Source organism: Giraffa tippelskirchi, chromosome 1 (genome assembly GCF_054371585.1).
Source record: "Giraffa tippelskirchi isolate mGirTip1 chromosome 1, T2T-mGirTip1v1.2.pri, whole genome shotgun sequence".
Lineage (NCBI taxonomy): Eukaryota > Metazoa > Chordata > Mammalia > Artiodactyla > Giraffidae > Giraffa > Giraffa tippelskirchi.
In genome coordinates, this window is record NC_137275.1 from 209,326,858 (window position 1) to 209,347,955 (window position 21,098).

Consider the following 21,098-nt stretch of genomic DNA (forward strand, 5'->3'; position numbering starts at 1 on the left):
GGGCTCCTAGTATTCCATGGTGTCAGAACCTAGGCTGCTGCTTTTGTTGTTCTGCCAACTCCAGCACCTGGCTTCTACCTCAAAGTCCAAGAACTCATTACTTTCACATTCCAGCAAGCAGAAATAAGAAAAAGACAAAGAGTGAAAAAAAACCCTCCTACATTATTTTAAGATGCTTACAGTAGGTCATAAATGTGCTAAAATATCCCACTGGCTAGGACTTAGTCACATGGCTGCACCACGCTGCCTGGGTTCTATTGGTATTTTTTTAAGGGGCTTTGGGAGAATGACTATTGGGAAATAGCCAGCAGTCTCTGCTACCTCCCTCCAGCACTCTCTATTCTCCCTATTCTACTCTGTTTTTCCTCATTTTAATCCCTGATATATTTTTCCTTCATTTGTCTGCCTCCCCTAACCTGGAAGTTCCAAGGACACACAGACTTTGTGTTTTGTTCACCTGTGAACCCCAGTTTCTGGAAAAGTGATTCAGTCAGCATAGAGGAAATTTAATTAATACAGGTTGAATGGGGGAAGGAATTGTTAATTCCAGCGTAGGGGAGGGAGGTCTAAGAAAATTAATTTAAACATAAAGATCCAATCTGGGCACAGATAATGCTTTGTTTTGTAAAAGCATCTTTTCCTCTGAAGGAATGATTCAAGTATTGCACAAGGCACAACTAACCCCCCTAGTCCTGATAATATAAGAAATATGACATTAATGTTTTCAATAATGTAACCATTAGCAAGAATAACATCAACATTAATATGATGTAGATAATGTAAATTAGTGATGTAATTAATTGATTTTTTTAGCAGAAACACAATTAGATGCAGAAAGGGAAATTAGTTGGGGGGAGTGCTATACTAGAGACGTAAATTCTCTTCTTCCATAGACAGTCAAAAGATGCTATCTAAACAGAAAAGAAAAAAATAAATAAACAGCAGAATATGCCTATTATTTTAAAATATAGAACCAGGCATTAGAAGAAACAGCTCGAAATGTTAGAAGGTAGTTATTCTGGTGAGCAATAATCAGAGATAAGAAAGACTAGACCAGAGGTTTTGCTTTTAAGGGTTACAGAATTTTGACAATGTATGTTTAGTTTTGAATTGTTCATATCTAGGCTGCAGTCTGTGGGGTCGCTAAGAGTCGGACACGACTGAGCTACTTCACTTTCACTTTTCACTTTTCTGCATTGGAGAAGGAAATGGCAACCCACTCCAGTGTTCTTGTCTGGAGAATCCCAGGGACGGGGGAGCCTGGTGGGCTGCCGTCTATGGGATCGCACAGAGTCGGACACGACTGAAGCGACTCAGCAGCAGCAGCAGCTCGGTACCCCTATTCCTCTGAGCTCCTGAAAAATGCAATGTAAATTATTTGGAGCCTTACAGCTTCACGCTGAGTAGGACGGGGAAGGAAAATGCACTGAGAAAAGTGATGGCTCCCTGGTCACACACTCGCCTTCCACACGCGCGCTTTTACGAATTAATTGTAAGCAGGTGCGCGAGACGAGGTGATGGGCCCAGACAGGTGGTATAGGAACGAGGACGTCAACATTCTACTAATTCTAATATCACTTCTGACGCTGAGGATAACCACGTTTTAGAGAACAAACGGAGAGGGTCAGAGCTGACACCAAATGCTCTGACGCTCGGCTTGAGGAGGATGCCTGGCTGACGGGGCGGTCCGCCCCACCCTCTGCCCCCTCAGGAGGAGGAGCCGACCCGCCCAGAGCCGGCCTCCCGCAGTTGTGCAGGCGCTACTCCCTGCCAGTCAGGAAGACACAAGAGGAGGAATTTAAGGAAGAGTACCGGCCGCTGCCTTTCTCAGCGCTCGAAGCCGCACCATGCTTGCCCTCCGCAGGAGCCTGACCAGGGCCCTGACCGCTCCAACGATGGCGCCTCAGGTACCGGCCGCCGGCACGCGCCCAAAACGTTTCCTGGGGGAGGGGAGGAGGGGGCGGGGGCGTCTGCGGGGCAGAGCGCGGGCCGCGCATGCGTCAGTGGGCCCAGACCAGCCCGCGTGGTGCTGCCCGAGAAGTTCTAGCCAGTCTCGGAATCCGGAGGCGGGGATCCCTGGGATGCGCGGAAGGAGGAAGGGTGCCATTAAGAGAAGACCCACGGCCAGGGTCGCCTAGCCTAGGTGCCCGTTGGTCGTGAGGACACGCCTGAAGCGCCAGCTGCTGCGTCTTTGCGGACCCGCGAGTTTGCTGTTGCCGCATTGGGGCCTGTACCAGGCACTGGTCCAGCCTATGTTTTGACAAGCCCCTCCAGACTGAAGGAGCAACAGAACAATTCTCCCCCTTTTAAATGAAATACACAACCTCCCAGCATTTTGCAGGCCGAGAACCTTAAATAGAGGGCCCAGGGTTCGGGTGGTGGAGCATCTGCCCAGCTGTCACTGTCTCCTGAGGTTAGTGCCCGAGTCAGCCACTGTCAGGAACCTCGTAGCAAATATGATGATGACAACTTCATTTAATCTGGATGAGAAATGTACAAAATAGATTACTGTGATTAAGCTTTAAGTGTCTGGGATTGGCCTGTTCTGTGAATCTAACATAGAGATTTTTCCTTTTGTTGTTCAGGCGTTTACTTCCTTCTCAAACTGACTGAGAAACCATGATGGCTCCTTCACCCGAGATTAGCATTACAGCCTTTATCCTGACTCTCTCTACTGGGGCAGGATCAAGAATTATTCCTTAGAATTTTATTCTGTACTTTGACGTTATTAAATGTCAACCAGATGTTCTCTTATAAATGAATTGGAAGTCACTGCTAAGGAGAATGAGCCCTAAGTTAGAGATAAGGAAGCACTCATGATCCCTTCCCCTGCAGTTCTAGTGGCCCTGCAACAAAAATCACTTCATGACTCCTCACAAACCACATACCCCTTGCTGTTAACCTTTCCCTGAGTTTTCCTACTGTATATTTCTTCTGCCAGTGATAATAAAATGTGTGCCGTTGATCACATATTTTGATCTCCAAATATGAATTCCCTGAAAAGTTGTTACAACTACTCCATTGACCCATTTTCTGATATCTGATATATTTTATTTATAATATTTTTAAACTATAAATAGTAGGCAGCTTTTATTTGCTTAACATTCTGTTAGTAAAGTTGGTAAAATGGCACCAAAAGAACATCTGCCAAATGCAGGGGCAGCTGCACTTGTTTTTGATGGCAAGCGTAGTCAATTGGGCAATAAGAATATGACTCATCATAGACTTGGAATGACCTCAAAAGAGATTATAATTAAGTCTTATACACAGTTTAGTAAAATATATGTATTATTGTGTTCAATAAACAAAATATATGTCACAGCATGAAGCATACTGCTTTCTTTGACATATCAGGTAGTCAAAATAAGGCCAAAATTCATCAATAGCTTTGTAAGTACCTAAACTAGTTTAATAGATAATTCTGGTATAATCAACTTCAGGAAATGTGCGCATGCTAACAAAACTTAAATAGGATGGATATGTAAACTAGAATACTATATGAGTGTATGTGTATATTCGTGTGTGTGTATATATATGTGTATATATATATATATATTATGTATTTGTATATACCTATGTATACACACAAACACATACAATACTCAAAGCATTTCCTACTGAAAGTTAAGTTCACTCAGAGAACCAAATTAGAAATTTACATTGTGAGCATTTGACTATTACAGAAGTAACTAATGGTTCTTAACTGATATTTATATCAACCTGCTATAATTGGGTGGATTAAATGCCCTTCTGCAGATTGCATCTGTAATTAAAACCTAGTAACTATTCAGACAATTCTGACACTGATTTTTTTTTTTCTTTTTCTAGGGTTTACACAGGATATCACCATATTATACAATACAATTGGCTAGGTCATAGTTTCCTATTACATTAGTTAAACTCCTGTCCTATTTTTGACCAGTGGTCTACTTCATTGGATTTAAAAAATACTTTGACCAGGAATTTCCGTTGTTTTAGGAATCTTAAAAAAATGAATTTTTGCCAGTAAACACATTTTCATTGTGCTAGCCAAAATATGTGTATATTTAGAAATTGTTTTAAATGTTTTAACTCTAACATATATACTATTCAATAAAGATGGAATATTGGCTAAATAAGAGGTAATAAACTATTTGTAAAGACTATTAGGATCCTAATTGTCCTTTGGTAAAGAAAGTGCCCCAGTGCTTTCCTGTGAGCAACTTCTCATGAAAAAGTGACTAATGGTGGACTCCCTCCTAGGGAACAGTAGCTATAGAATGTTTAAAAGTGGGCATCTTTATTGACATATCTCTAAAATTATACAGAGAGAGGAAAACAGAAGTCCAAATAGATTATAAATCTAATGCGTGTCTCTTGTTTCCAGACTCAGATTTGGTTGTAACATAATATTATAAACCCTTCTTTCCCAGAATATTTAAATTTTCCTTATCTTTCTTTAGGTGTGTTCATCTTTTGCTACAGGCCCCAGACAATATGATGGAACATTCTATGAATTTCGTACCTATTATCTTAAGCCCTCAAAGATGAATGAGTTCCTGGAAAATGTTAAGAAAAACATTCATCTTCGGACAGCTCACTCTGAATTGGTTGGATACTGGAATGTAGAATTTGGAGGCAGAGTGAATAAAGTGTTTCATATTTGGAAGTATGGTATGAGTCAATAGCTTGAAGCATTCAGTACAGATGTCCATTCTGTTAGATATTACATGAAACTTAGTTCTTGGATCTATGTTACTTTAAATACACACAGGTTAAGTAAAGCCTTTAAAAAGCAATACCAAAAATATATTCAGTGATTATTCTTCCCAAGAGTACACCTAACAGCCCATCACTGGAACCTTTATATTATGAACTAAACTTTAATTCTAAAAAAAAAAAAGTTTAGAGTGGCTTATTGTAAAGATTTTTTATGAAAAATTTAAAGCAGTGATTGCAAGAACCCAAGTGGGTTAGGGTCGTAAAGAAAAGAATAATTTTTCTTTATATTGACGCTGTATCTGGATATTAATGTTTTAGCAAAAATCATTCAAACATCTAGGGGACTTTAGGGAAATAGAAGTTGATAGGGGATTCCTGGACCTGTAAGATCCACTGGAGAAGGCATAGGCTACCCACTCCAGTATTCTTGGGCTTCCCTGGTGGCTCAGATGGTAAAGAATCCACCTGCAATGCAGGAGAACTGGGTTCGATCCCTGGGTTGGGAAGATCCCTTGGACAAGGGAACAGCTACCCACTCCAGTATTCTGGCCTGGAGAATTCCATGGACTCTATGGTCTATGGGGTCACAAAGAGTCAGACACAACTGAGTGACTTTCACTTTCAGGGGATGATAGTTAACTTCAAACCATTCATCCACCTGTAAGATTCAATAATTCTGTTGTTTTCAGGACCACTTTTGATTTTTTCTGCCCCCAGAGTTTCAAGGAATTCACTGTCATTATACTAGTCTATGGAGGTAAAGGAAAAGGGACTGAATGAGTTCTTCTGATACTGAAGCTGACCAACCACTGGCTTAGAAAAAGGAGAACGATTACAGGAATCTCCAGAATATTTATTACTGCAGTATCAGATCTTTGTGAAGTCACTTAAGAACTTGATGATACCTAAATAATTTTTGGAGAAGGAAATGGCAACCCACTCCAGAATTCTTGCCTGGGAAACCCTATGGGCTACAGTCCATGGGGTCATAGGAGTCAGACACAACTTAATTTCATTTAATGTCTGGTCATCAGTGTCCAAATAGTCATAAAGTAGTTTTATATGTAAAGGGCTTCCCAGGTGGTGCAGTGGTAAAGAATCCGCCTGCCAATGCAGGAGATGCAAGAGAATCGAGTTCCATTCCTGGGTCAGGAAGATCCCCTGGAGTAGGAAATGCCAACCCACTCCACTATTCTTGCTTGGAGAATTCCATGGACAGAGGAGCCTGATGGGCTACAGTCCATGGAGTCACAAAGTTGGACACGACTGAGCATTACTCATTCTGTATTTAACAAGGCCATAGTTTAGGGGCTCTCCCTCTTGTAATAGAACAAATCCCATCAAAATACAACTTATGCCTTTATGCACCACCAGTTGAATCGTGTCCCACTAAGAAAATTACTAGTAACATCTAATATAACTTACATTATCTCTAAGATAACTGTTATTCCTTATCTACACAGCATAAACCATAGAAAACTCTTTTACCATTAGTCTTAAAAGGTCCTATTACTAAATATAGTAGTACTAGGCCCATATGTTACTAACATATGGGTAACAAACAGGATAAATAGTACTGGGTAAAAAAGAATGGGTGACAAGTAAGAGAAGGAGCACTACTTCTTTAGAAGCTGTTTGTTCAGAGAGGCTGAAAAGCAAATCTTAACTTCATTTCATGTTAATTTAACTTCATGTTAAATTTAATTCAATTGTACTTTGACCTGACCACTCTTCACCGTCATCACTAACAAAGTGTTTTTCTAAACTGGCACTATAATTTAAATGCCTCAATAAAATTAATAAGTACAGTTAACGTATATTGAGTACTCACTAGGTATCAAACACTGTGCTGTGCTGAGCTCATTTCATGTACTAATTCATTTAATCCTCATGTCAGCCCTGGAATTAGACACAGAAAGAATCAATAACTTAACCTAACTCTCACAAATACCTATTAAGTGGTAGAGCATCTAAAGCTCATTACTGTATGACATTATCATTAATTGATTACATTGCTGCTCCCATTTTAAGACCATGAACAATTGGGAACAATGTTGGTATTTCCAGTAATATAGCACAGTTCTTATGTGGCCTCGATGAATGTTTATAAAATTGAATGAAACCCAGAAAAAGTAGAGGTAGTTTCAAATCAAACATTTTTATTTTTCTTACTCCTTCCTATAGACAATTTTGCTCATCGAACTGAAGTTCGGAAAGCCTTGGCCAAAAATAAGGAATGGCAAGAACAATTTCTCATTCCAAATTTGGCTCTTATTGATAAACAAGAGAGTGAAATCACTTATCTGGTGCCATGGTGCAAATTAGAAAAACCTCCAAAAGAAGGTAAGTCCCTCTGTCTTGTTCACTTTGAACTCTGATGGAGAAACTACTTAAGATTTTAAACTATAAAAACTAAACTTCTAATGGGAAAAATGAAGTTAATCTTTTGCTTAATATAGGAATATATGTTGATTGTTGAGATAAAAATAAATTGGAGCTCTTAATTTTAAAAATGAGCATTAAATAATGAAGTATTTTTCCAAATTAGTATTGTACTGATGCTTAAAATTTAGCTGTATTATAGAAAAAGTTGACATGGTCACTAAAGGTTGAGAATTTGGGCCTTGGGAACAAGGAACACGTGTGGGTAAAGGAGGGATAATGTATGATTTTTTATCATAATTTTAAAACAATATAAACTTTTAAAAGTATTTTCCATAAATCACTATCAATCTCAAATCATTAAGTATAAATTTGCTTATAAAATTGACTGTTTGGGGGGAATGAATTAACTGAAACTGCCAAGCTATATTACTATAGTCTAACGTTTGTGTCTTCCTCTTTCTTATTTCTCAGTTTGAAAATAATTCCTAAAGATTTGTCTTCTTCCTGATTTCACTTCTTGCTGACTTAAAGAAATTATTACCTCAATCCAGTTTTAACCAAAGGTCAGATTAGAAAAAGCATAAACTAAATGATATTTTATTCCCATTATTCCCAACTCTATAGTGCATTTTAGATTACAGGAGATTGAAAAGTCTTATTTAGATCCTTATCTGCCTAGATCCCCCTCAGCGTTTTGCACCATCTAAATGAACTACTGGACTTCAGAGATAATATCAAGTCTTGGTTCTCTTCCTCTGTGTTATTCATGATTCTTCAGTAACTTGCATGTTTTTCCTCTACTTCTTAAATCTACTGGTCCTGTGGTTTCTTTTTGTCCATCCACTCTATACTTCTATCCAAAGGTAAAATGCTTTTCAAGTATTTACCTGGATATTTAGGAATAATAAAAGCATCTGCTTTAGGGTTCATTTTCCCTCAAAAACTCTGAGGTCCATTGTTTGCCTGCTGTTGCTGGTAGAAATGCAAACCTATAGGAGGCAATTATATAAAGCAAAAAAGTAGTGAAAGTTGAAAAGATTAGTAGAGCTATAAGAAATTGGAAAATACTTTCTTATTCATTTCTATTATGAAAGTGTAGATGCAAGCAGCTAAAAAGTCCTATTATAAATTCTCACTATTTTATTAATAAATTTTATAGGTTAAAAATATTTTAGATAATAACTTACCTGTATCTTCTAGACCCTTTTTCTTTGTTCTGTACTTTAAGCTAAAACAACTCACCCTTAAACTAGAACAAAGACTTTCTAAACATAAAAGCACAGAAAAACAGTGCAAATTATTTTAAATATGTCTACATAAACATGTATACATGTATGATCCTCCAAATCTATATATGTAGATTAGCTTTTCACCAGAACCAAACTAGACAGGACAAACTGCTTGAATGTGTTCTGTAAAATATTTTTCTCCCTATTCTAGGAGTCTATGAACTGGCTACTTTTCAGATGAAACCTGGTGGGCCAGCTCTGTGGGGTGACCCATTTAAAAGGGCAGTTCATACTCACATCAATCAAGGCTACACAAAATTAGTTGGAGTGTTCCATGCAGAATATGGAGTACTCAACAGAGGTACAGATGTCCATCTCTCCTATGAATTTACAAAGTATACTATTGATCTACTGTTAAGCTCCTTGGGTCAGTTTGTTTCTGTTCTCATTATTGAGTGTATTTTACTTTTTATTGCCAAATTATTAGTTATTTTGTAATTTTAAGAGTTAAGTAAACCTGTTTTCAATCTTATTTAGAATATCAATACCTTATGAAGCATTTTTCAAATACTGAACTGCTCTTTTCTCTGATATATCAAAATGATAAAATTTTAAAAAACTAGAAATAATCTCAAGAAATCACCTGTTCATCATTTTTTTAATGTACTTTTACTATTTTTTTTAGCTTTATTGCAATATAATTGACATATAACCTTGTGTAAGTTTAAGGTGTAGAACATAATGATCTGATGTATGGATATATTGTGAAATGATTACCACAATAAATTTAGTTAACATCCATCACCTCACATAGTTACAAATTTTTTTTTCTTATGATGGAAACTTTTAAAATTTACTGTCTTAACAACTTATTTTTTTATACATGAAAGCTTGTACTATTTCTACCTTTTGTGATTTTTTTAAAAATAATATTACTTGACGTAGGGAGATTGTTTTGGGGTGAAAAGTAATATATAGTTATTATAATATTAAAAACACGGACAAACCCAAAGAAATAAATTAACCAATCTCTCACTACTTAGATACACATAGTATATATACCATACTGATTTATTTAATGAAAAACATCTGTTTGGTATACTGAACTTTTAAAGTTGAAAGATACTCCAATCAGAATTTGAGTGGGGTTTTTTTGTGGCAAACTCAGAAAATGTTTATAAAGTTTATCTGAAAGAATAAATGATTAAGACCTTTAATATTTGAAAACCCATAATATCCAGTTGCCTTATGTCTAATAGACATCTCAAACCTAAGATATCCAAAAACTGAGTTAATCATTCCCCAGAAATCTGATAATATATTGTAAAAAAAGAAATAAAAAGTTAGACTGTGCAAAAACACATGTTTGTCCCAGTTGAGAAATACATAAAGAAAAGAAAAATTATGATAATTATTAAATGCCCATCTCATACCATACACTGAAATAAAATCAAGATGGATTATATATCTCAGTTAAAAATTGAATTCATAGAATTACTGAAACAAAATATAGATAAATTTATTAATATGTGAAAACAACATTTGTAAGCCAAAAACAAATGAAGAAACTATGAAGGAAAAAAAGAATCAACTGATAATTTTATTATTCAAAGGCTCAAATTTTGTGCATTTATATGTGTGTGTGTATATATATATATGTGTGTGTGTGTGTGTGTATTTTTATATATATATAAATGAAATCCAAAAGAAAAGCTTATGCCAAGATGACACAGGTGACATATATATTAAAGAAGATGCAGATTAAAACAATAATGAGATGACCTTTTTTACCTAATAAAAATGTATTATAAAGATACAGTATTAGAGGGGCCAGGGAAAAACAAATACTGTCGTACTGTGTTAGGCTTAAGCTTGCCCCTCTCCAGTAGTTTGGCAAATAAGTATAAATAAAAAGCTTTAATATTTCAATGGTTTTTGCCTATATTGTAAGGAAACATGAATGTTTTCAGTTCTACGAGAAGGAAATTTGAAAGGACATAAAATACATAGTCATATTTAAATGATCACATTAAAGGTTTTTTAAATCTCTAATTTACTATAATGAATGTGTATACTTTTTTATTTAAAAAACTACTGAAATGTGTGTACACACATCTTTTAATCTTAAATTCATTCTCAGTGTACTAGGAGTATGATAATATGCTAACTATAAATCAGTACTTCACTTCTTGAGGATAGTGTATAATATATACACTGTATATTTGTGTGTATATATGTATATAAGATACTCTTCGCTTCTCTCAGTTTAAATTTTAGGAGTTTATATTAAGAAAATAATCAGATCCAGACTGCCTGGGTTTGAATCCCAGCTCCACCAATTAAAACTCTATGACCTTGAGTGAGTTACTTAACCTTATTGTGCCTTACTTATTTTCCTCATCCAAAAGTGATAATAACCTGCACCTAAGGTTATTATGAAAACTAAATGAGTTAACACATGCAAAATTTAAACCAGGCCCAGCACTGTAGCAAGCACCCAACAAATTTTAGTGGTAAATGTTCTTATCATAGATGTACATGTACTGCTGCTCTAATCAAGTTTATGTCAGCTGTTTATAGTAAGGAAACTTTGGAAACAATGTAGTATGACCTTTATGTAATACACATGTGATACATAAATAGATATATAAATATGTGTCATATATAATGTAATTATAACTATAAACATATATTCTTATACATGTTTATATGTATTGTTATTGTTTAGTCACTAAGTCATGTCTGACTCTTTTGCAACTCCATGGACTGTAGCCCACCGTGCTCCACTGTCCATGGGATTTCCCAGGCAAGAATACTGGAGTGGGTTGCCATTTCCTTATCCAGGGGATCTTCCTGACCCAAGGATTGAACCTGCATCTCCTTCCTTGGCAGGCGGGTTCTTTATCACAAAGCCACTAGGGAAGCGTGTGTGTGTGTGTGTGTGTGTGTGTGTGTGTGTGTGTGTGTGAAGCGTGTGTGTGTGTGTGTGTAAATACAAATATATATGCATAACTAGGGAAGCGTGTGTGTGTGTGTGTGTGTGTGTGTAAATACAAATATATATGCATAACTAGGGAAGCGTGTGTGTGTGTGTGTGTGTGTGTGTAAATACAAATATATATGCATAACTGTGGACAGAGTTACACCAGTCAGTATTAAAACGGTTTTTTCTGGGTGGTATAGAAATGCCTCGTACTTTCTCTGCATTTTCCTATATAGATAGTGTATATTATAAAAATTTATCCATAAGAACATTATCCCAGTATTTCAAAGAATATTGAATTAGTGAAAATAATTTAATTGGCTAATAATAAGGGGTTGGGATGAAATGTTGTTACAAGAAGGAATTCCCATAGCCATTAAAAATTAATGTTATTTCCAGAAGAAGTACAAATTGTTGATTTTTAAAAATCTGTTACTAAGCATAATATACAGCAAGATCCTAATGTGATTTTACTCCCATTTTTTTAAAGGAAATGCACTTAATAGAATTTTTCCTTGACGCTTAATATCCTCCATTTTTTTCTTTCCATCACCCAAATATTCAATAGTAAGCACAACTTTTTTATAATCTTGCTTTTTTAAAATAAAGTTAACATGTATTAGGAAGTCATACAATTTGGGTCTTGGCCTGATTATGTCTTTAGCTGCATTATTTTACTTCTCTTTTCCAGCTTTTTCTTTCTTCATCTACAAAACTAGGTTGACTAATTATAAATTTCTCTCCCAAATCTCTGTCCCCTCTGAAATCTTATCAGTAACATACTTAGCATTACCTGTGATAATCAGTATTTTGATTGAAAGAATAGAACTTTCAGTTTCTGGTTAATGTTTCTGTCTCTTATTGGTAGTAACGCCACAGTCTTGAACATCTATTTCTGGTTTATTTCTGCAGTTCATGTACTTTGGTGGAATGAGAGTGCAGACAGCCGTGCAGCTGGAAGACATCAGTCTCATGAGGATCCCAGGGTAGTGGCAGCTGGTAAGCTATTTCACTAGGAATGAGTTATTCTTACAACAAATCGGATTTAGTCAATAACTTTATATGCCTTCTTACAAATTTATTTCCAGTTCGGGAAAGTGTTAACTTCCTTGAGTCTCAGCAGAATATGCTTCTGATTCCTGCATCATTTTCACCATTGAAATAGTTTTCCAGTGATATACAGAGAATTTCATGAAATGCCATAAGATGTATCTGCTATTGGTGCTTAAATTCTCACAAGAGATTCTCACTTTATTTGAAGGAGGTGGTAAGTTAATTTGCTGTGTCCTTTGCATATTTAAAAGCTACATCTGTCCATTGTCACTACCACTTCAGGAAACAGTCTGTTCATTTTCCCCTTGGCATTTTAGTATCTGTCATATATTAAAAATACTTGCCTTTACTACCAGATCTTGATTTTTCATTTGTTTGAGAATATCTGTCATCCTCTCTTTTGATAACCCTCTGCTTTTGTAGCATTTTCTTACATTCAAATGATTATTACATTTCCATATCTATGATAATATCTTTAAATTATTTGTATACATTGTTACCTTTTTCACCATATCTGTTTTTCTGAGATTTTAAAAGTTTTTGTCCAGTCAGGTTTATTTTATAATACCAAACGGGGTACATAAAAATATTAAACATATTTCTTTACTATGGAAGAGTACAATGTTATCTGTGTCATCTGTATTAATAATGTTTTTCACATTAATTACTTACTTGGAAAATGTTATTAGCTCCTGGTATTAAACATCAGTGATGAATCATTGGTTTATATGCTGCAGTGTCTTCATTTAGAGTCAGTTTTACTATTTTTTACTTCATTTTGGATCACTTTTAATAAAGATATTTGATCATCTGTTTTAATGAGATATTTATGCTTATGGAAATGTTTGCCTTAATAAAAGTCTACCTATACAATCTGATTCTTTTTATTGTGTTTTATATTTTTATCCTCATTTCTGGAGCTGTTGTTGTATTGCCATAAGGTAATGAGACAATAATAATGTACTGTCTTTATTGTAAACGTTAAGTCACCTCAAGTAAATACCCTGCTAGTAACATTAAAAGAATTTCTTCATACCATCATAGATAATACAAGATCTTCCTACAAACAACTTCAGTTTTTAAGTTGAGTGCCTCAGCCTTCTTAAACTAGATTTGGTACTACCAACCTCTCCTGGTAATCTGTACTTACAGCTATGTTATTTAATGTTTCTAACACATTGCAAAAACAATATAGTAAGTTATGAATTAGCTCTCCGTGGGGAAACTGAAAAAACAGGGAGCTCGATCACCTCTCAGGTTACCTGGTCCTCAGGAATTTGGAGGACAGATGAGTTTCCTAGTAAATCAAAGAACACCTTGACTCTGGAGGTTCAAATCCATCAAACATATTAGAGGCATTAGCTTTGAGTTTTAACTGAGAGTCTTCCACCTCAGCTTCTTTGAAAGGTTCTCAGGGAATGAGGTGGTAGCTGTATTAACTGCCATCCATGTGGACATATTTGCTCTAGTGTGAGATCAGCTCTGTTTTTAATGCCATGTTTGGTGACGTGAAAGGATACAGCTCTGTCTGCCTTTTCTTCTTTCATTAATCTTTGGATAGCTAGAACACTTCCTGCTGAAGGCCAGAGGCTCTTTCATCCGTCCAATCTAGAGCCCTGAGGAGGTTTATGAAGCAGCAGCAGGCGGGTGGTCTTACCATGTCCCAGACAAAATTGGAGAGCCAGTCGATGACGGGCTTCACGCCACTGATGAACTGCAGGTGCTTCGCTTTGCTGACGAGCCCCTGGACTAGGAACACGACAAAGCTGGCTGGGAAGAAGGACGTCACAACGGTGACACAGATGGACATAAGCATGTCCACGGACGTGCTGTTCCTGCAAAGAGAAAATTAATGAGGATCTGAGGGATCACTGATGCAACTGAGGACTCACTAGAGGTGGACACACACATACACACATGCACACATATCTATCTGAAGAATATCCCAGGGATATTCTAAAAACACCTGTTCAATAAGTGAAATTATTTTATTCAGAGTTAAAACATCATTTTCAAGTCAAAAACCTGACAGCTTTTGCAAATGCAAAACTGACTTCTCTGAGTCCAGTACCAAAATGAAACTATTGAAAGAGGTCTGAGAGGGAATTCCCTGGGGGGTGCCCAGGTGCCATCCCTGGTCTGGGAATGGCCTAGCCAAAAGTGAATAAATAAATAAATAGAATAAAATTAAAAAGAAAGGTTTGAAAGTTTCAAAACTAACAGGTTTGAACCACCAATGCCTAATGGTGGTTCAGTTTGATTCACTATTTTTTACCTTGTAAGAGCAGTAATTTGTAAATTCTCAGACACAAAGGACTGCTTTGGTTTGAAAACTTAAATGTAGAAATATTAGTGTGAAATTACCCAAATAAGTTAAATTCTCCTGGCTGTAAGTAAACTGGGAAGCAACAACATATAGCATATTAATCAAACAGAAACAAAAATTCTAACATGCCTGTTATAAGAACAGTCTTATACACCCATTATGCATGGTCATATAAAATTCCTAGTGACCTACACTGATATTTTGTAGAAGATAAGCAGAAACAATAATTGCCATGCTCCACGAAGCAATATAGGATCTACAATTTCACGTATTAACTGGAGCTCAGTCTGGACTGGTATAAGATCACTAAATGCCAGTGATGACTTTCTACTTAAAGTCTTAAATAATAAACTGTTAGGTGATCCTGTTTACCTGTCAGCTACTCAGATGTACCATTTACTCACTGGAACAATACTTACATGGAAACACTCAAAAATCAGTGGGGAGAAATAAAAGTTATGGTACATATGTCCCTTGATATTTCAAAGGATTGGTTTCAGGACCCGGGAAGATACCCAAATCTGCAATGATCAAGTCCTTTATATAGAACAGTATACTATTTGCATACAGTCTATGTACATCCTCTTTAGATTTCATCATCTCTAGATTACTGATAATACCTACTAAAATGCAAATGCTATGGAATTAGTTGTATATAAAATGTAAATACCAGGTAAATAGTTGCCTGCAGGCAGCATATTCATGTTTTCCTTTTTTGAACTTTCTGGAATTATTTTTAAATGTTTCTGATCCGCAGGTAGAGAACCTGGTAAAGCGGAACACGCCAATGCATACCAACTGTCTACTCTAACACTGGATTACTGGGGAGTATTAAAATGAATGACCCATCTCTGAATGACTTAGCTACCTTTGGCTCTTAGCCTCTCTGAGTTTGTTGGTTGCTGTTTTTGTTTTAATCTGTAAAATGGAAATACCAACTTCACAAAGTGAAAGGAAAGAGAACAAGAAAAAACTAAGTACAAGTCATTAATACACATGACAGCTCCTACATGAATTTGATGTACTCTTATCTGTGAAACAGGTATCACTGATGTTCTCTGAAATAGAAGAATAAGATTATGATTTGAAAATAATCAATGTTTAAAAAAGAATGTTTATTAGAAACTCTTAAAATGAGAAGGGCAGCTAAATAGGAATGATGAAAGAATTAACCATTCTAATTAGGGCCTAGCTCTCATTGAAGAGGTAATCACAAATGAAACTCTAGTCACATGAACCTACTGACAGACCTCATTCCACACTAACAGGCTCAGGGCCCTTATTCAATGAGAAATACTATGAGGTAGAATTTATACTGAGGCAGCCTGTAAAGTTATTACTTTTCCCTACTTTCCATGTTTATTTGTACTAAGTGTGAACTTCCAATGATTCCAAAAACTTGGGTAAATTGGGAACTATATTTTTTAATATCCAGTGTCTGTATAAGAATAAAATTGTCTCAAATATAAAGACTACTTCAACTAATGCCATTAAGTTATCTTCAGAAGACAGCACAATGATTTTGAGGGAATTTTAATCTAAGTAGTGCTGCTTTGCTATAAACAATGTTTCTGCCAACCTTCACAAGAGATAGAAGGACATCTGAGCTTCAATCATAAAGTGTGTTTGAGAAAATTCTAGGCAATATCCTGAAGGATATAACAAGGGGCAAAAGAGACAGGTCCCATGGGTTTGGATACATCCTGTTGGCCCTTTGCATTATTAATACTCTCGTCCGCCATACAATGTTGAGAATAATAAAGCATGACAAATTATAAAGATGCTGTAAAAACAATCCATGATGGTCAAGTAAAGGTAAAACATTAAAAAGTTAATTGATTACTCAACTGATTTAAAATAAATGTAAACTGAACTAGGGTTTAAAATCTGGCCTTAAACCCTGGTTGTGCCACTTAGCAGCAGTCAACATGAGAAAATTACTGCTCTTTCAGAAATTCAGCTTTCTCACTTGGAGATAAAGCTTAACTCACAGGGTTTTGAGGATAATTAAAACCTGTGAGAAACGGAGGAAACTTTCTTAGCACTTAGCAATGTTTCCCTTCTATAATTTACAGTCATGGGTTTTACTCTTCAGTATCTGGTAAGTATTTTCTCCTTGGAAATTCTCTCTTCTTCTGCTGACTAGATGCAGTTGGCGATGGGGCTCTAAGGATGGAAGAGTCACAGAGTAGAGAATACTGGGTCATTAATTCACCATGTACAGAAGAGCTACCTGCCAACTAGGAAAACCCATTTTAGATCTTAAGGATCAAGAAATAAAATCCTGTTACGTTTGAGACATACATGTTGGTGTCTATTTGTTGTAGCAGTTTAGCATATCCTATTTAATACATTCTTGAAAGGCTGAACAACATTCCAGAATGCCAGATATAGCTGACAGTGTCAAAACTAGTCTTAAACAAGTCAATTATGTGAATAATTATCAACCAAATACTGAGATAGTCAGCAATTCTACCTTCCTCAGTCATAGGAAACTGGCAGTAAGGCTTAGAACTCACAGATGGGACCCTGGAAGATTCCTCATGGGGACAATTGGCTAGGCTAAGAGAAATGACTTACACATTGTAACAATGAGGCCATTTCCCGAGCACTGAAATGGTCCAGTCAGAAAACCCTACAGTGACGACCACTGTTTAACAGCCCCTTTCCTCCAGGTACTGAACGAGCTCTCAGCTTTCTTTTTGTCGCTGTCCAAAATGTGAACTGACAATCAAGGATCACAAACATAACAATATTATAGGAAAAACCCAGTATCAAGAGAGGAAAGAAATCAATGAGAAAATATAGTAAAACTTGAAAGAAAAAGAAATACTGCAGGAAGAAGGCCTTAAAGCAATGACTAAAATAAATACCTGTAATTAATGTCCAAGATACAAAAATATTTAAGCCATGAAAAAAATATTATTTCTAAAAAGAGAAAAATATTCTGGGGAATATCCAGAAAGTAGACATTTAGAATTCAGTAGACAACTCAGAAGATAAAATTGCAGTACGTAAAGTCAAAAAAGTAGAGATATAGTAGAAAAAGAAAAATGAGAAGATAAGTGGAGGCAGAATGTTTCAATCACAGAAGTTCCAGAGACTGGCAAGAGAAGGAAAAAACTCCAAGAAACACAAATATTTTGGGGACCTGTAGAGTGCCCAGATTAAGAGGGTACACTGAGTGAAGGATAGTGGGTCAGATCATAGGTTTAAACAACTAGAAAATGATTTGTCATGTAAAAAACAAGTACAGAGACAGGCAATACAGGGCTCCTAGCATGGTGTTCCACGGTGTCAGAACCTAGGCTGCTTCATCATTCTGCCATCTTCAGCATGTGGTTTCCCCTCATACTCCAAGAAGTCAAGACATTACATCCAATTTCAGCAAGCAGAAATAAGAAAGAGATGAAGAGGGCAACAACCAACACTGCTTTAAGATCGGTACAGTAGGTCATAAATGCATTTACATATCCCACTGTCCAGGACTTAGTCACATGGCTGCACTAAGCTGCATAAGTTCTGTTGCTAACTTTCAAAAAAGGTGGGGTGTGAGAAGAATTGCCGTTGAAAATAGGTACCAGTCTATGCTACCTCCCTTCAGCACTTTATATACTACTTGTTTTTTCTCATATCCTACTTGTTTTTCCTCATCATATTTAATAATACCTTCGCTGGTTCATCTGGAAAAAGAATCCACCTGCAATGCGGGAGACCTGTGTTCGATCCATGGGTTGGGAAGATCCCCTGGAGAAGGGAATGGCTACCCACTCTAGTATTCCGGCCTGGAGATTTTTATGGACTGTATAGCCCATGGGGCCGTCAAGAGTCGGACAGGATTGAGCGACTTTCACTTTCAACATATATTTCCTTCATTTGTTCATGTGTTTCCTCTAACTTGAGGAAACCAAGAGGACACTAACTTTGTCTTTTGTTCAACTCTGCACCCCAGTTTTTGGAAAAGTTCATGAAGAATAATAGAATTTAAGTAATACCGGTTGAATGAGAGAATTGAGAATTCTAGAGGGAAAAAGTCTAAGAAATTAAACTTAAAGATCCAGTCCAGGTACAGATGACACTTTTTATCTTGTTTGATTAGATATGGATGCCCATCAACTAGAAAACTGACCCACCACCTTTGGGATTACTAATTTTAAAAGCCTCCCTTCTTCTGAACACAAGATTCAAAAGTCTTTGAAAAGGCACAATCAATGCAACCACAAACCATAGCCTTGCAGTAATTCCTTAGCCTTAATAGTATAAGTAATATCACTTAGGTGTGTGCATAAATGTAATTATTGTGTAACTGGATTTAGTTATATATTATGTGTCTAGTTATGTGTGAAACAAGGTAATGTAATAATAAAAGTATAAACATCAATACAGTATAAAAGTAACTATTCTTAATGTAATTAATCAGATGAGGGAAAGGAAGTATTTTGGGTGGGGTGGTATGTAACAGACCTAAATCAATTTCCAGCAATAGGAAACATGTATAACTGAAAATATCAAGAAGCACCAGGAAGTGTATATAATTCATAAAAAGGGAAAGAGCATTGAAAAAACAGCTGAAAATTATGAAAGGGGTTACTCTGCGGGCCAATAACAGGAATAAGGACAGCATCACAGGTCTGCTCCTTTTTTTTTTTTTTTTTTTGCTTCTGTTTTTAAAGCTTACAAACTACTTGATTTCAAAATATGAATGTATTTTCATTATCTAGTTCGGTGCCCCCATTCCTCTGAGTAACTGAGAAATCCTCTCTGTAATTAGCCCTGAATAAGGTTAGACTCATCGAAAAAGCAAGAGAGTTCCAGAAAAACATCTATTTCTGCTTTATTGACTATGCCAAAGCCTTTGACTGTGTGGATCACAATAAACTGTGGAAAATTCTGAAAGAGATGGCAATACCAGACCATCTGACCTGCCTCTTGAGAAACCTGTATGCAGGTCAGGAATCAACAGTTAGAACTGGACATGGAACAACAGACTGGTTCCAAATAGGAAAGGTTCCAAGGAGTACATCAAGGCTGTATATTGTCACCCTGCTTATTTAAGTTATATATAGAGTACATCATGAGAAACGCTGGGCTGGATGAAGCCCAAGCTGGAATCAAGATTGCCGGGAGAAATATCAATAACCTCAGATATGCGGATGTCACCACCCTTATGGCAGAAAGCGAAGAAGAACTAAAGAGCCTCTTGATGAAGGTGAAAGAGGAGAGTGAAAAAGTTGGCTTAAAGCTCAACATTCAGAAAACTAAGATCATGGCATCCAGTCCCATCACTTCATGGCAGATAGATGGGGAAACAGTGGAAAAAGTGGCTGACTTCCTTTTTCTGGGTTCCAAAATCACTGCAGATGGTGATTGCAGCCATGAAATTCAAAGACACTTACTCCTTGGAAGGAAAGTTATGACCAACCTAGATAGCATATTAAAAAGCAGAGACATTACTTTGCCAACAAAGGTCCGTCTAGTCAAGCTATGTTTTTTCCAATAGTCATGTATGGATGTGAGAGATGGTCTATAAAGAAAGCTGAGCAATGAAGAATTGATGCTTTGAACTGTGGTGTTGGAGAAGACTCTTGAAAGCCCCATGGACAGAAAGGAGATTGAACCAGTCCATCCTAAAGGAAATCAGTCCTGAATATTCACTGGAAGGACTGATGCTGAAGCTGAAATTCCAATACTTTGGGCACCTGATGCAAAGAACTGATTCATTTGAAAAGACCCTGATGCTGGGAAAGATTGAAGGCGGGAGGAGAAGAGGATGACAGAGGATGAGATGGTTGGATGGGAGATGGTTGGACGGCATCACCGACTCAATGGACATGAGCTTGAGTAAACTCAGTGAGTTGGTGATAGCCAGGGAGGCCTGGTGTGCTGCAGTCCATGGGGTCGGGAAGAGTCCGACACGACTGAGCGATTGAACTGAACTGATGACACGCACAGGAATCCATACTACCTTCCCAGTCATCTTACACACTTGCATTTTACACACGAACTTTTACTAATTGTACACAGGTGAGCCAACTCTAAAGCCACACAGTTGACACTGGGGGTAAGACCCGTCGAAGAAACAAAAGGACACCAAGGGGTCAAGACCGACACCAAATTCCTGGCTCTGGGGCAGATGCAGATGCCTCCCTGACTAGGCTGACCTGCCGCCCAGTCCCCACAGGACGAGCGGACCCGCCCCGAAGCTTCATCTACCCTGATGCAGGGAGCACCCTGCCGGCCCGGAGGTCACAGGAGGAGGAACTTGAGGAAGCATACCAGCCGCTGCCCCCCTCAGAGCTCGAAGCGCCAACATGCGTGTCCTCTAGAGAAGCCTGACTAGGGCTCTGGTCGCTCAGACACCAGCGCCTCAGGTACCTGCCGCGGGGACGCCCACAGAGATTCCTGTAGGGGGAGGGGAGGG

At 37.1% G+C, this 21,098-nt stretch overlaps 1 protein-coding gene and 2 long non-coding RNA genes across 7 annotated transcripts in view; 1 reads left to right on the forward strand and 2 right to left on the reverse strand.

The window, feature by feature from the left end:
• LOC145519858 (uncharacterized) overlaps positions 1-1,912 on the reverse strand; it is a 72,033-nt gene extending 70,121 nt beyond the window's left edge. The window contains exon 1 of the long non-coding RNA XR_014063973.1: positions 1,813-1,912. This is a non-coding gene — a long non-coding RNA (uncharacterized LOC145519858). The remainder of the gene's footprint in view (positions 1-1,812) is intronic.
• NIPSNAP3A (nipsnap homolog 3A) lies at positions 1,728-13,229 on the forward strand. Of its 5 annotated transcripts, none has more exons than XM_081524696.1 (6): positions 1,728-1,907; positions 4,443-4,653; positions 6,886-7,044; positions 8,527-8,742; positions 12,211-12,297; positions 12,387-13,229. In XM_081524696.1, exons 1-6 carry the CDS (start codon positions 1,848-1,850, stop codon positions 12,461-12,463), a joined length of 810 nt encoding a protein of 269 aa, XP_081380822.1. In that variant the 5' UTR covers positions 1,728-1,847; the 3' UTR covers positions 12,464-13,229. The 5 variants fall into 5 exon arrangements, with proteins under 5 accessions (XP_081380822.1, XP_081380833.1, XP_081380856.1 ...); XM_081524707.1 differs by having other exon boundaries at positions 8,527-8,676; XM_081524719.1 differs by lacking the exon at positions 1,728-1,907 and adding an exon at positions 2,086-2,413.
• On the reverse strand, positions 12,386-21,090 carry LOC145519879 (uncharacterized). Its single transcript, XR_014063995.1, has 2 exons — positions 20,954-21,090; positions 12,386-14,186 (listed from the first exon to the last, which is right to left on the reverse strand). It is a non-coding gene; the product is annotated as an uncharacterized LOC145519879 (long non-coding RNA).
• Positions 21,091-21,098: the final 8 nt, after the last annotated feature.